General features: G+C 45.0%; 1 protein-coding gene across 3 annotated transcripts in view; it reads left to right on the top strand.

The window, feature by feature from the left end:
* Positions 1–13,036, top strand: part of LOC149342198 (uncharacterized) — a 55,566-nt gene that overhangs the window by 35,938 nt on the left and 6,592 nt on the right. For all 3 annotated transcript variants that reach the window (XM_089544482.1, XM_089544481.1, XM_089544480.1), the window contains exons 14-24: positions 2,960–3,112; positions 3,732–3,832; positions 3,924–4,163; positions 4,252–4,369; positions 5,392–5,581; positions 6,204–6,353; positions 6,870–7,094; positions 8,210–8,315; positions 10,889–11,042; positions 12,728–12,854; positions 12,960–13,026. In XM_089544482.1, the coding sequence (XP_089400608.1) occupies positions 2,960–3,112; positions 3,732–3,832; positions 3,924–4,163; positions 4,252–4,369; positions 5,392–5,581; positions 6,204–6,353; positions 6,870–7,094; positions 8,210–8,315; positions 10,889–11,042; positions 12,728–12,854; positions 12,960–13,026 (1,631 nt within the window). The remainder of the gene's footprint in view (positions 1–2,959; positions 3,113–3,731; positions 3,833–3,923; positions 4,164–4,251; positions 4,370–5,391; positions 5,582–6,203; positions 6,354–6,869; positions 7,095–8,209; positions 8,316–10,888; positions 11,043–12,727; positions 12,855–12,959; positions 13,027–13,036) is intronic.

Here is a 13,036-nt window from a genome sequence, read left to right on the forward strand (position 1 = left end):
CCTGCTGACTGGTAACATTGTCGTCAACATGACACCAGCTGTCTAGTCTATGCAGCACGTGAGCCGAATCGCAGGCTATCGCCGATTGAATCAGTGAAGGTTGTCCCTGCATCATCACCTTCGCATGGACTCGCAAGAAGCACAGCGAGCATCCGCCTACGTGCAGTACACGGTCTTGTCGCCCACGGCATTCGCCTCAAGGTCTTAGGTGTGAATGACGGTGGTCATGACTGCACGCCTCAATGGGTTCCCGCACACAGCTCTATCCCCGCCATTTGGAAAGTCCATCTCGCTGTGCTTCTTAATCCATTTCGTGAAGAGGCCGGCCTTATAACAAAGCAACAGCAGAGTCGATCTGTCTGCTCCGTATAGCTCTCGGCAATAGCTGGCCTCGATCCCCTCCTCGAGTTTCATCACGTTGAGTCCTCACGCACGGAAAGCAACTAAATTCGATGAATCAAGACGAAGACGCTGCTGACGCCAATCCTGCTCCTCTTCTTACGTCGCGATGGGCCACAGCCGGAAATCGCGGACACTCCCATTACCGCCTACGCCACGGCCGACCTACAGCACCTGTTTGCAAAAGAACACCGGCACCGAGCCATCACCATTAAGAGAGCACTCCATGGACGCGAAAAAGAGAGCGACGTGACTGGGCGGCCTGACGAAAACCGCCTTCGCTCGCTTCGTCGCTTAGTGGGCAGACCTCAGGCAAGCGCCGGCGACAAGCGACACACGCAGCGCGCGTCAAGGGTGATCTGCGTTCGTTCAATGAGTGCGCACTCAGGCTTAGTAAACACTTCGGAGATCTGTCACCTATGTCTGCTTGTGAGCAAACAGTGCAGTTAACATTCACGCCTCGAGAGATACTGTACCGGCACCTACTTCTGAGCTGTCTTACAATGTAGGATACTGATAGGCAAATGCGGTACCTATTACCGACTTCAAAATAACTTTTTTTCATCACGCGCTGTGGTTTTCTCATGACGATGCCCAAATATTATTTGTTTTTATTGCGGAATCACAATCTGATCGATGTGGTAGAGTGTGCTATCTCCTTTCGGAGAGGACAGGCGGCTCTTTCCGAACGTGTCACAACGCCACGCTATCCCAGAAAAAATTGAGCGCCTGTTGAACCTACGCTTGCGGGGACAAGCTTTTACACGATAAGCTTTTAAACTTGCTGCTCAAAAAAAAAAGAAAAGAAACGCTCGCCTACACCTAGGAGGCTAGGCATATAGGGTCTACGGAAACATCGTTTCCAAGTGAAACCCTATCTTTGCGAACCTTTACGCTCCGAGCAAGCTTGAGGAAAATCACCTAGTGCATTGTTTTCGAAAGCTGTCTCTCCAAAATGTATATTGGCAATGTAAAGAAGTAAGTTAAGGTGCCTTAAGCACAGAAGCTGGTACCTGAAGTCAATCATCAAAGCCAATTCAAACATGTCGCCAGCGTTTACCGTCAGTGATCTAAACCTTTGTAGCGTCGTTCAATTTCTGTTTAGCCCATTCCATGAGGGTACTTCCTGTCTTGTTAAAGTCAGACAATATACCCTTTAAACTGCAACTCCTGGAGATTTTCGAGCAATTTCGAGAACCCAGAATTAGTGCTATGATGGGTTCTGTCATTAGAGCTTAGAGTTTTTGTTGCTTTTTTTTAATATTCGAATTGAGTTTGGTTAGCTAGTTTATGCGATTAAAAAGCAAGGACTCTGATATTGTCGTCTTTTTTTAGTAATGGAACTGAAAGTTATAAACTTGACTGGCTTAGAAGTAAACAGCGCTTCGCAACCCACAAGTGAACTAAGCTTAAAAAGGCAACCAAATGCGTTGCTAAGGTCAGGTGCGAGGCTGTTCACGTGAATATTTTAAGCAAAAATTGTCTCCTAACCACACCTCTAGGAATTTTTTCGTTTTGATGGTGCAAACTTTTGCGTCCGAATTTCCATGATACGTACTTATGTCTTACTTGCTGAAGGAAACAACCAAAGTGTAACTTATCCACCTTTAACCAATAGGACAGGTGCCAGAGATAACTACTCACAGCTTGTTCAATTTCTGGGAATTAAGATATGTTTGAAGGGTAAAAGCACTCGTTTTAAGTATGCTAAAGATCCCAAATCACCGCTCTGGTCTTCCTTTCTTTTTAACTCTAGCAGAAGGGAATGTATATTTATCTACATTAGATTGTTGATGACGGTTAAATAACTTTTCAGATTATTCTAGTGCAATTCCACGGATACAAGTCTTCGTTATTTTTGCCACGAGGACGCAATGACACGCATAATCAACTGCTTTTCGTATATCCATAGATATCCCAAGTGTTCGTAGCCTTTGTTTAAAATTTTTAATTATCTCATTCTTTATGCTAGGTGAGGCTGATTCTGTGGATCTTTTTGTAAACACTTACTGCCTTTCACTGATCACTCATTATTTATCAAATGGTTCAAAAATTTCTCAGAAAGGTTTAATAGTTCAATAAGTCTGGAAAGGATGGAAACAATTGAAATCAGCTGGTAGTTAGTGCATGGCTGCTGCCTTCCTTTCAAAAACGTATGCACGCGTGCACGGGCTATCTTCGGACAATCTGAACACCCCTCAGACGCATACTGTTTATGATACGAGCTAGAGGAGTGGATATTAGAAAGACACACATTTATTATCGTAGATGAAATTTAATCGTTGCCAGCAGCTACCTGATTTTTTATCGTGTAAATTGTACCTTTCACTTCGGCAAGTGGCATGGGTACTTATTAGTGAAAGCGAATTTATAAGGTGGGTGCCACTTGAAACAAGCTTATCTCGGGATTTGTTCATAATTTCAAGAGATCATTAACAAGTTAATATGGCCAGTGGTAATGTTCTGTTTTGCAGTGAGAGCACAACACCACCAAACAGAAACAAAAAACTGCGTTTTTTTTCTATTGCTACCTGTGATTATTGGCGGTATTCTCTTTCAGTTGATCCTCGGAAGATGTCGACAACTCCTAACAGCAGATCAACTGTTGAGTCAACTTCTATTCCTGAAATCGCATGCGCACCTGCCGAAGGGTGGCAGAGAACCGCAGCAGGATCAACAGCATCGATGCCTTGCCTTGGGAGCGACCGTAAAGGTGACTGAAACTGTTCGCAAAACTGCGTACGTCCTTCGAAGTGCCGATATTGAATCACTTTAGATGTGTAATGAACTATGTGGACCACTAGGCTGTGACGTCTTTTCTCAGTTACTCGGCGTCAGCAGAGAAAAGTAACTACAGCAATCCTGCGTCAGTGCCTTTATTTTTGCCGGGATTACGAGCTATTGATTATTTCTGTGAGCGCGCAAACAAACTCAAACTACGTCTCGACAGCTGGAGGAGCAAAAACTGCACTACTGAGCAGACCATGCTTGTGCTGTTAATCCATGCATGGTGTATCTAAATAGCTTTTCATCCTAGATATACCTTTGTTAGTCAGATTTTTTTTAAAGCAATATTCATGCGGCTTCATGCCGTAGCCAATAATGATTTGACGAGGTTAGGTAATCCCAAAATTCGTCCCTGTACTCACGCGGGTAGAGTTGAAGGTATAAATTACAGGACGGTAAAAATTCAAACCAATGCGTACATGCTACTAAATTTGCTTCTTTATCAGAAAAAATCTGCTTGCTTATTGTATTGTATTATTGTATTTTTCTTTTCGTTATGGAGTCCTTATCTCTTTGTTTGCTTTTCTTCACGTTGCTATTTACAGTAATGACAAGGAAGTGCAGTAAAGACGGGCACTGGTCGAAGACCATAAACAACAGCCTTTGCTTCTCCGAGGGGTATCCCGAATGTGTGGAAAAAATCAAAGTAAGTGAAATATCGTTGTTGCCTGTACTATTTTTCCTTTTATCCTTGCTTTAATCAAGCGTCATGCTACTTTTTTGTTGATTTTTATTAGAGCACAAATGTGAAAAAAGTCATTGAAGGCTTCGAAGAATTAAAACAGCGTGTTGAGCAGCCTGCTGACATCGAAGGCCTACCTTATGCCCTACAATACGCACTCGATAATTTTGACATGGTCGCCATGAACGTAAGCGAAGAGGAAAGGGCCAACGTAACACTGCATCTCACCGCGACCATCGTTGATCTTGCGGGCGTGGCCATGAATAACCCCCGTGTTTGGAGTGCTATACCGCAGGTAAGCCTCTTGTAGTCGCATTGCCAAAGCACTGGTCATCGCCGTGCGCACCATAAATCGCGAAACTTTGGGCGTATCTTCCCTTCAGGACGATAAACTTCGCACTGCAGCAAACTTGGCGACCAAGGTCGAAAGTTTTGTAATCAAGATGATCCAGTACCAACCTTCCAACACTGACGGCTTCACAGTAGGCTCTGGAAAACTGAGTGAGTAATTGTTTTTGCCTGTGCGCTTTTTTATTCATGGCTTTCAGAATAAATTTAAGGCTCCTTAGCTTGTCGATGGGTATTTTGCCGCGGCAGTGGTTCAGCGTATATTCAGTAGGGTAAGAGTGCAGGCTAGTTGGTGATCCATTGTATATTAATACCAGCGCAAACCAGCAAGACACACTACGAAGAACGAGGGCACACAAGCGCTGACGTCTAAACCTTCTGCTATGTATCTGCTTCTCTCAGCCTCGGGAGCTGACCTTGCAACCCCGTGCACGAGCGAAAAGAGCTCTGCCCGCGAAACATGTCATGGCGTAAACTGCGCAGAGCTTCTCGCTGTCTTCTAAACTGAGCTCGATCCAAAAGTAAAATTTCAGACGTGAGTTTTACCGGAATTCGGGGCTCTTTCTCAGATATTTGCTACACTTATCAAGCGTACCTTGCACGACAAGGTTTCAGCGGTCGTTAATGTCATACCAATTATATACTTCCTAAGCTGCGCTGCGTTGAAGCTTAAACTCGCATAACAAAATAAGACATGTAGCTAAACAACCTTTAGCTGTTCTTCAATATCGTCAAAGCGAAGTTTCGATACAATTTCACTGGAGAAAGTTTTCAACTAATAGCCACGATTGCGCTATACATCGTGTATATGTGAATTAAACAGCCTCCGAAGGCACCGCCGGAAGCTGTCTTTGCTATAGAGTTTTCTGCAAACCCGATAGAGTGATGTGAGCATCTCTCTCGCATGACACTGCGAAGCTAGCTCTTTCAAGCGCCACTGTGTTCACTCTAACCATGGGCAGCCATTTATGCAGCATCTTTGCCTTATCCTGTTTAGCACATTTGCTTATCTGGAACTCTTTTTTGGCGCGTTAATATGCTAGTTGTGTAAAGATGGGTCCCTCACACTTTAGCGCGATATACACAATAAATAATGTTGCGGACTGAAGCAACGTTCTTTTCGTTCTTTTTAAAGCCTAATCATATATATTCGTTCTGTCTCATTCTCTCGATAGCTATGACCGTGAAACCTGTGACGGAGAAAAGCTTGAGTACCGGCCCCACGTTCGGAAATGCCTCAGCAACTGGCGTTAAGTTCCCTCCCAACTTCCTACCAAATGGAGCAAAGAATGCGACCGTCATATTCTCGGAAAACTCCCTTGTGAAGGGCATATTCAGCTGCTCAACCGGCTCCTCACGGCAAGCGTAAGTACTCAAGAAGTGACATGTTGCCTTGTTTGTATCACCACTATTTGCTCCGCCGTGGTTGGCCAGGGCCGCGCACTTTCCTTCGACGAGCAATTAAAGCACCGTTTTCTTTTGCATTCTTTCAAACTTATATTGTTTTATTGTGTTACTTGTCCGCTACGACAGATAATTAATTTCGACGAGTAAAGTAGAGCGGTGCCCTTGGCGGTCTAAACTTCGTGTCACTGTCAAAGAGGGCGCATAAAAATGTAAACAGTGTAACTGCTGTCAACCTTGCTATACAATTAAAAATTCAAGGTTTGCAAAACGGCAGCGTGACAAGTATTGCGGCGTCTACGCGCATCATAGAGCACTACTAGGTTAAAAAAATATTTACCCGTATCTTCGCTCGGAGATACTTCAGTATCTATTTTATTGTGTGTGTGCTCCAGGTTCCTCTTCCAGGTACCTCTAATGTCCCACTTGTTTTTTAGTCCTTGGTTCAAGTTACGTGAAACTCCCTGCATACTCTATTCCTTGCAGTGAATCTCTACTCGGCTGCAGTACCTTTTATAACTTAGTAGCTACAACAGAATATCGCGCACTTGTCCCTTGAGACTGAATTCCCTCCTCCGTACAGGTCTGTCAATTCCCGTATTCCGGCAACATCGTTCCTCACCGCTTCCGCGGTGGTGAACGGCCAGCGCACAGCAGAAATCAAAGGCAACGTGACACTTTCCTTCGACTACGAATGCATTGGCGGTGTTGTGGAGCCCAGCTGTTCCTTCATGTGAGCGACATCGTGGCATTTTAAAACATTATTGTCTCTTTAAATACTTATTCACTTCCTCATTCTTCCAGAGATTGTTTTTCTGTTAATCTTATGTTTCTTGTCTTTTTTCATGCCCGCTTAGCGCAAAGCTTCTGATCCAATAAATTTATTCCGATCACTTTTACATCACAGTGGCTGTAGCGTCCCCAATATAGCACACCTGGGTACATTTATGACAAGAGTTTTTCGCACACGAGATTAATATTGGCATGTTGCTAATGGCGAGCCTTAACAAGAACTAGAAGCAAAAGCAACACTAGCTTTAGGCTTCTTTGTTGCTTCGAGCGTAGCTAGCTTTTAACTTAACAAACTCTCATTCAGTGAAACAGCAATGCATGGTGATGCCATGCACCGCATAGAAAACTTCTATCAATTATCAGTTATCACATGCCTTCGTGATATCTTTCACTCTCCCACCACGCGCCTCGCCATAATGACGTGCATGTCTTACCTGTTCTACTCATTGGTCTACAGTGCAGACAGTGGCGACAACTGGAGCGGAGAAGGTTGCGAACTGGTGGAATTCACAGAGAACAAGATCGTATGCTCTTGCAATCACCTGACAGTGTTCGCCGTCCTTATGAGTCCCAGGAGCATCAGCGATTCCCACATCGCTCCACTCGAGTGGATCACTAAAATTGGTTGCGGCATCTCAATCGTATGCCTCATTGCCTGCATCATCATATTCACTGTGTACAGGTGAAAACCCATTTCTCACTGAATTCATCCTCAGTGTGTCACAAGTTCCTTCACAGCTTGTCTTCGCGATTGGTTAGAGTGCACATCATTTTTTTTTCTTGTAATCGTGGCGCTGCCGATTCCTTCACCATGCATCATCACAAGTATTAGCAGTTTATTACTCTGCGAGCCTGAGCTTGTTTTGCCGTGTAATCGTTCAGTAGTCGTACCAACCACACCAACTGCAACGCTTGCCGCTTGTGCAGTTTTCAAGCGTAAGTTCACAGAGTAAACACTTTAACGCGCCGTCAGACGCAAAACTGCAGTGTTCCGTCAAACTTAAGTTTAGTTTGTTTTACATTCAGTCGGTGAGTTCCAACATCATTGCAGGCTTGAGAATGCTGCGTCAGGTCTTCTGACGGCAGTTGCAGTGCTACTTGCAGTTTAACGAAAGTAAACGAAGAAAAATATAGAACAATCATTTACCGGCGTGAAGATACTGCACTGATGCTGAAATGACGTGGTTGAAATAAGTGTTTTGAAGATAGTTTTCCATTCCCTAAAATCAACGTAGTAGCGGGGACAAAAGCGGTGTACTCCACGCGGCGGGATCCGGAGCAACGGAAACTGCGTTGCAATGCCATCTACAGGCGGCATCTGGGATCGAGACAGCCAATGCGTGACCTTTATAATCAGCAGGCATGTCGCTTGGCTCGTTCCAATGTTTTGTGTTTTAGCTCGCCAAAATTCCGCTGTTTTCCGTTGCTCCGGCTCCCGTCGCGTGGAGCATACCACTTTTGTCCCCGATAGTACATTACATAATCACTGGAACGTCATTACTCGAACACCACTTGCAAACAAATGGATTTATATTCGATTTTGTTCCTTCACTGTTCAATCATTTCTCCAGCTGCTGTTATTAAATTCTTCAATGCGTATTTATTCAGCAACAGGTTTACGCTATTGTTACTGAATTCGGTTTGCACCAAGCTTATTCCGAGACGCTTACAGAATTGCAAAGAAAATAAAGGTTCTACTGCGCCGAGATGTACGAACATGTATCTTGCAAACGTATTGCATACATTGCGGAATGCAGTCGTAGCCTAATAGATAATACACCCATTTTTTTTTGTCAGGCAACTTAGGGGCATCAGGAACACCATTCATCGAAACCTATGCTTGTCTCTTCTCATCGCTGAAATTCTTCTCTTGGCCGGAATGGAGAGAAATGGCCAAAGCCGCGTAAGTTTGCATTCCTTTCTTCCCCTTCAATTTTTCGTTGAACAGTCAAAAATTTTCTCTGTTACTTTGAAAGGAATAACAAGTATTTTTTGCCTATTTTCACTGTAGTAAGAACAAGAAGTACGCGTTGCTGTTAATCCGTGTTTGGAAGTGACACGTCAAATGTGCCATTTCTGTTGCTGAAATTCTTAAAAAAAACTATACGAAAATTACGGTAAAAAAAAAAAACGAACGAACGTGGCCGCAACGTTTCCACTTCGATAATCTCGGGGTCCATATAGCAAATAAGAACTCAGCAGAATCATTCTTCTCTTATTGCCTGGGGACCTCGCTCTGTCTGAGTAGAAGTGCCTATTTTAACGTCCTAGACTGTGAGCTTGGTTTTCGGTAGAAACATAGCAAAGGTGCTGTAGATGAAGTTCCCAAGGTGCTGTGAAAGAGTCACACGTCTGCGCAGCGGAGTCAATGCGCAAGGATTTTTTTTTTTTTGATGGAAAACGGTTTGTCTTACGCATAGACTCAAGCGACAGCGACGACTTGTAGTGGCGTCGATACTTGCGGCTTTGTTCAAAAATGCGCAGCGGCAGTGTGGAATCATTAGTAGGGCAAGGAGCGCTCGAACAGCATGTTCTGCAAGCACAGCCATCGCAGTGCGCCACATAGAGCATACTACCTTAACAGCAGCGCACTAAGCCGTTGAAGTTACAGGTCACCCTACTACTGCCCGCTTGTTCGTTTGTGTGTGTGTGTGTGTGTGTGTGCGTGTGCGTGTGTGTGTGTGTGTGTGTGTGTGTGTGTGTGTGTGTGTGTGTGTGTGTGTGTGTGTGTGTGTGTGTGTGTGTGTGTGTGTGTGTGTGTGTGTGTGTGTGTGTGTGTGCGTGTGTGTGTGTGTGTGTGTGTGTGTGTAATTCGTTGTAGCAAAATTCGTTGAAGTTGAGATCAGCGGCTACTGCAATGGAAACGGATACGGATCAGGTTACTGTTCGACCCGTGAATAACTAGGTATAGTTAAACGTACAGGCTGCTGTTACACGTATCATGAGTTAAACATTTAGTGTATGATTTCATGTGAATAATGTGGACGGCGATCAGCAGCCATCAGAGCAGCCACTACTCTGTTGGAGCAGGTAGTAGTTTCTACTCCCTGAGGGACTCCAATCTGTAGGCGCGAAGTACTGAGTACTGCTGTGCACACAAACACAAAAAACCTCCCATGGAATATGGTAGAGAGAGGGTGTGGTTGATGGTCCTTTGCGATCACAAAAATGAACAAGGGAGGGGAAAACCTCAGGTTGCTTGAGCCAACGTTTCGACAAGGGGACTTGTCTTCGTCTGGGCAAAGCGTTCATCATTGGCAGGGATTAAATAGGGCCTTCGCTCCGAAGAGGAAGGCCCCGCGGGTGGGGAAGGAAAGTGGTGTGAGAGGGGATGCGTGTCAGGAAGGGGAGGGAGGTGAATCTTGATTCTTTAAGCTGCAATAGTGGAAAAACTTATATCCAGGGGGTGTGTAATGAACAAAGGCTTTGAAGGGGCTGCGACGGGGGGTTGGCGCTGGATGGACCTGAAAAACTCAGATAAGAGGATTAGTCAGCGTGGTACAGGGAAATGAGAACAAGGCAAACAAAATAGGCTGACCCTGGAAGGAGAAAGAAATGGGGGGGGGGGGGGGGGGGGGCATTTCCAAGGAAGGAAAAGGCAGGGGGGGGGGGAATGGCCCGAGTTCAGAGAAAGCCAGAAGGTGGGGGCGGAGGGGGTAACAGGAATGTCATGGTTTCCGAGAACTGGTTAGTAGGGGATTAGGAGAAAGAAAAAAAAGTGAACAAAGGGAGAGGGTGAGAAGGCCGGAAATGTGGTGGAAGATATGACGTGGGAAGGGTGCAAAGAGCGATAGTATACTCAGAAGTACTTGTATTTGGGCGTGTTGGTTCATAACTTTTCAGGAGGACACAGGGGCGCAACAAAAGACCCGGACATAGAAGCAGACAGGGACAAGCCCTTGTCCCTGTCTACTTCCACGCCCGTGCCCCCCATCCCGCCCCTGTGTCCTCCTGAAAAGATAATATACTTATGCGAGGTTCTAGGAAATGGTCTGAGCACGTGCAAGACATTTGTTAATTTAAAATTATGCTAACCCTGGAATGTACCTGAGAGATTCCAGGTTTCCTCTAGACATGTTAATCCCTGTTGGTTGCAGTGTTTTAAATTTGTGGATTAGGAATGCTTCTCTGTATTTTCTGTCCCTAGTCGATTTGAAGCCTGACTGAAGAATGAACAATTTGAGTTCGTCGAATTTGTGATGGCGTTGATTAAAATGGGTCGACACTGCCTTCTGTTCATTCCGTGTTGTGTCAGCCCGGTGCCCGTTTAATCTGGCACTCATTGTTTGCCCGGTTTCCCCGATATATTGTTTCTGGCAGAAGGAGCACTGGAGCGTTTTCAATTCTATGGCATGACTAATAAAACAAGACATAGAACTAGAAGTGTACAGCCCCATGCCACTAGGTTGTTATTTCCAACATGAATTGATGCTACTGCAGTACGGAATGTTTTTCCATACATGACGTGTGTCGCAGCCTTCCTGCATGGCGGTGGCTTTCTTGCTGCACTTCTTTTTCCTCGCTGCCTTCGGATGGATGGCGCTCGAAGGATGCCACATCATCGTCCTCCTCTGGAAGGTGTTCAACCAGAAGCGCACTTACTACGAGAGGTACTACTTCGCCGGATACGGTGAGCGCCGGTGGAACGGTTCGCGTGCTCAGGGGAGCTCCATAGTTAACCCTTCCAGTTCGCGTTCAAAACGCTATGAAACAAACTGTAACCTAGAATCTATGAACCATGTAAGCGAATTCACCTGCCTTGTCAGGGCATTTTTCAAGTATGACGCACACGTAGGCACAAAATTTGATGTATCATTGTGCGCAGTCTTAAATAAATATGTCGAGATTCTGCATTAGGTGAACGAACGCTGGATCTTGAAACCCTACTTGTGCTTAGGATCTGCGTCAAGACACTGCCTTCTTGATCGAACAAAATTGGCGGTGCCGACAGGGCAACTGCACGGGTTTTAGAATTCAGCGAGCTTATAGGGGTCAAATGCGTGAAGTAGTTTTGTGCTACCTTTAGAAATGGTCACGTAATCGCAAAATGAAGCCGCGTAGGTGTTCAGGCTTCTCCGCAGTGCACAGCTCCGGGCAGAGGGCCACAGTGATGACGTCATGTATAGCGGCGCTATGTTTACAGCAAAGAAATGGTTTCTTGAATGTAGAAAACCAACGCCACTGAAGGTAAAGCACACGAAACATTCTTTAGCGGTGTCGGACGACTCACGGCAGCACGTGGGCGGAGGGAGCGGAAACATAAAATTTATGCCGCATTGACGTCATCGCTAGTTTCTTCACACTTCTGCGAAGCTGTGAGGAGAAAGCTGAACATTATTCCATCTTTAATCGGCGCGGTAAAGATCCCCAGGTGTTCGAAATTATTCTGGAGACCTCCACTACGCCACCTCTTTCTCTCTTCTTTCACTCCTACCTTCCTCTCTTCCCTTGCGGTGCGGTTCAGGTGTCCACCGAGATATGTGAGACAGATACTGCGCCATTTCTTTTCCTCAAAAACCAATTTACCAATTTATTACCACCACGCAAGATTTAAATGCTAGCGCAAAACTATTTGGCATGCTTCACCTGGGAGCTTCATACTCGTACATTCAGATCCTTGAATCATCTGGAATTCTCAAAAACGTTTCAGCTTCAGTTATCAAAAAATCTGTCATATAAGCAGGATCTCGAATGCTTTGAGCTCTGTCGTGGTTCTCTACACTTTTGTTTGCTGTTTAAAAACCTTTTTGGAAAAAATTGGACAGAGTATTCTCACTGGTAAAAACAATAAAGTTAATTGGAACAAATCGTTCGAGACCTGTCTTCTTTTTTTTGTGCATATTTTTTAGCCCTTTCTAATCGGCCTTTCTCTGCTGCATTAGTTTGTTAGCTTGTGCGATAACGAGCACGTTAATGTGTCGGCATATAGCAACTGCTTCAGCTTTAAGTGTGCCCACAACTGCTGCGGGTGCCGTCTAGATGCAGAACTACTTTTGTGTCCTTAGGAAGTAAATTGCGAGCACCGGAGTGAATGCTGATTAATATTAACAAAAGTGCCTCCTTCAACAACGACAACATCTACTATAAGCGCCATTATCGACTTGTTATGATATCAGCGCTTACGCATCCCACTTACTCTTTGATCACTCAGTGGAGGGTACGGGTAACAGCGTCCTTCCAAGTGAAGCAAGGTGTTTGTCAAGAGATTTTAAGTGCTACTGCATGTCTTCGAATTCTGTACTTCTGCCTTCTTTTATATAGCAACAGCGGTGAGTAGCCTTTTCTTGTTCTAACAATTTTTCTTCGTGCTTGCAGGTATTCCCCTCCTTATCGCAGGCATCACATTTGCATGTCGATACCGGTACTATGCCCCAGATAAATGCAACTCCACCGATGCCGCCAATGCTACGATGTGTGTTGATGATTCGGGAAGAATCGAATTGTGAGTGTTATCACGGCAGTAATACAAAAAAAATATCAACAATTCATGCAGCTTTCGCACTGATTCCTTGCTGCTAATTGAAAATTCTCTTGTCTTTTCCACCAGCTGTTGGCTTCCCGCAGAAAAGGGCGTCCGGTACAGCTTTATCGGTCCCGTTGCAGCGGTTATACTGGTGGGTACTG

The sequence above is a fragment of the Amblyomma mixtum genome, chromosome 5 (assembly GCF_055824585.1).
Source record: "Amblyomma mixtum isolate Tamu chromosome 5, ASM5582458v1, whole genome shotgun sequence".
In the NCBI taxonomy this organism is placed as follows: Eukaryota; Metazoa; Arthropoda; class Arachnida; order Ixodida; family Ixodidae; genus Amblyomma; species Amblyomma mixtum.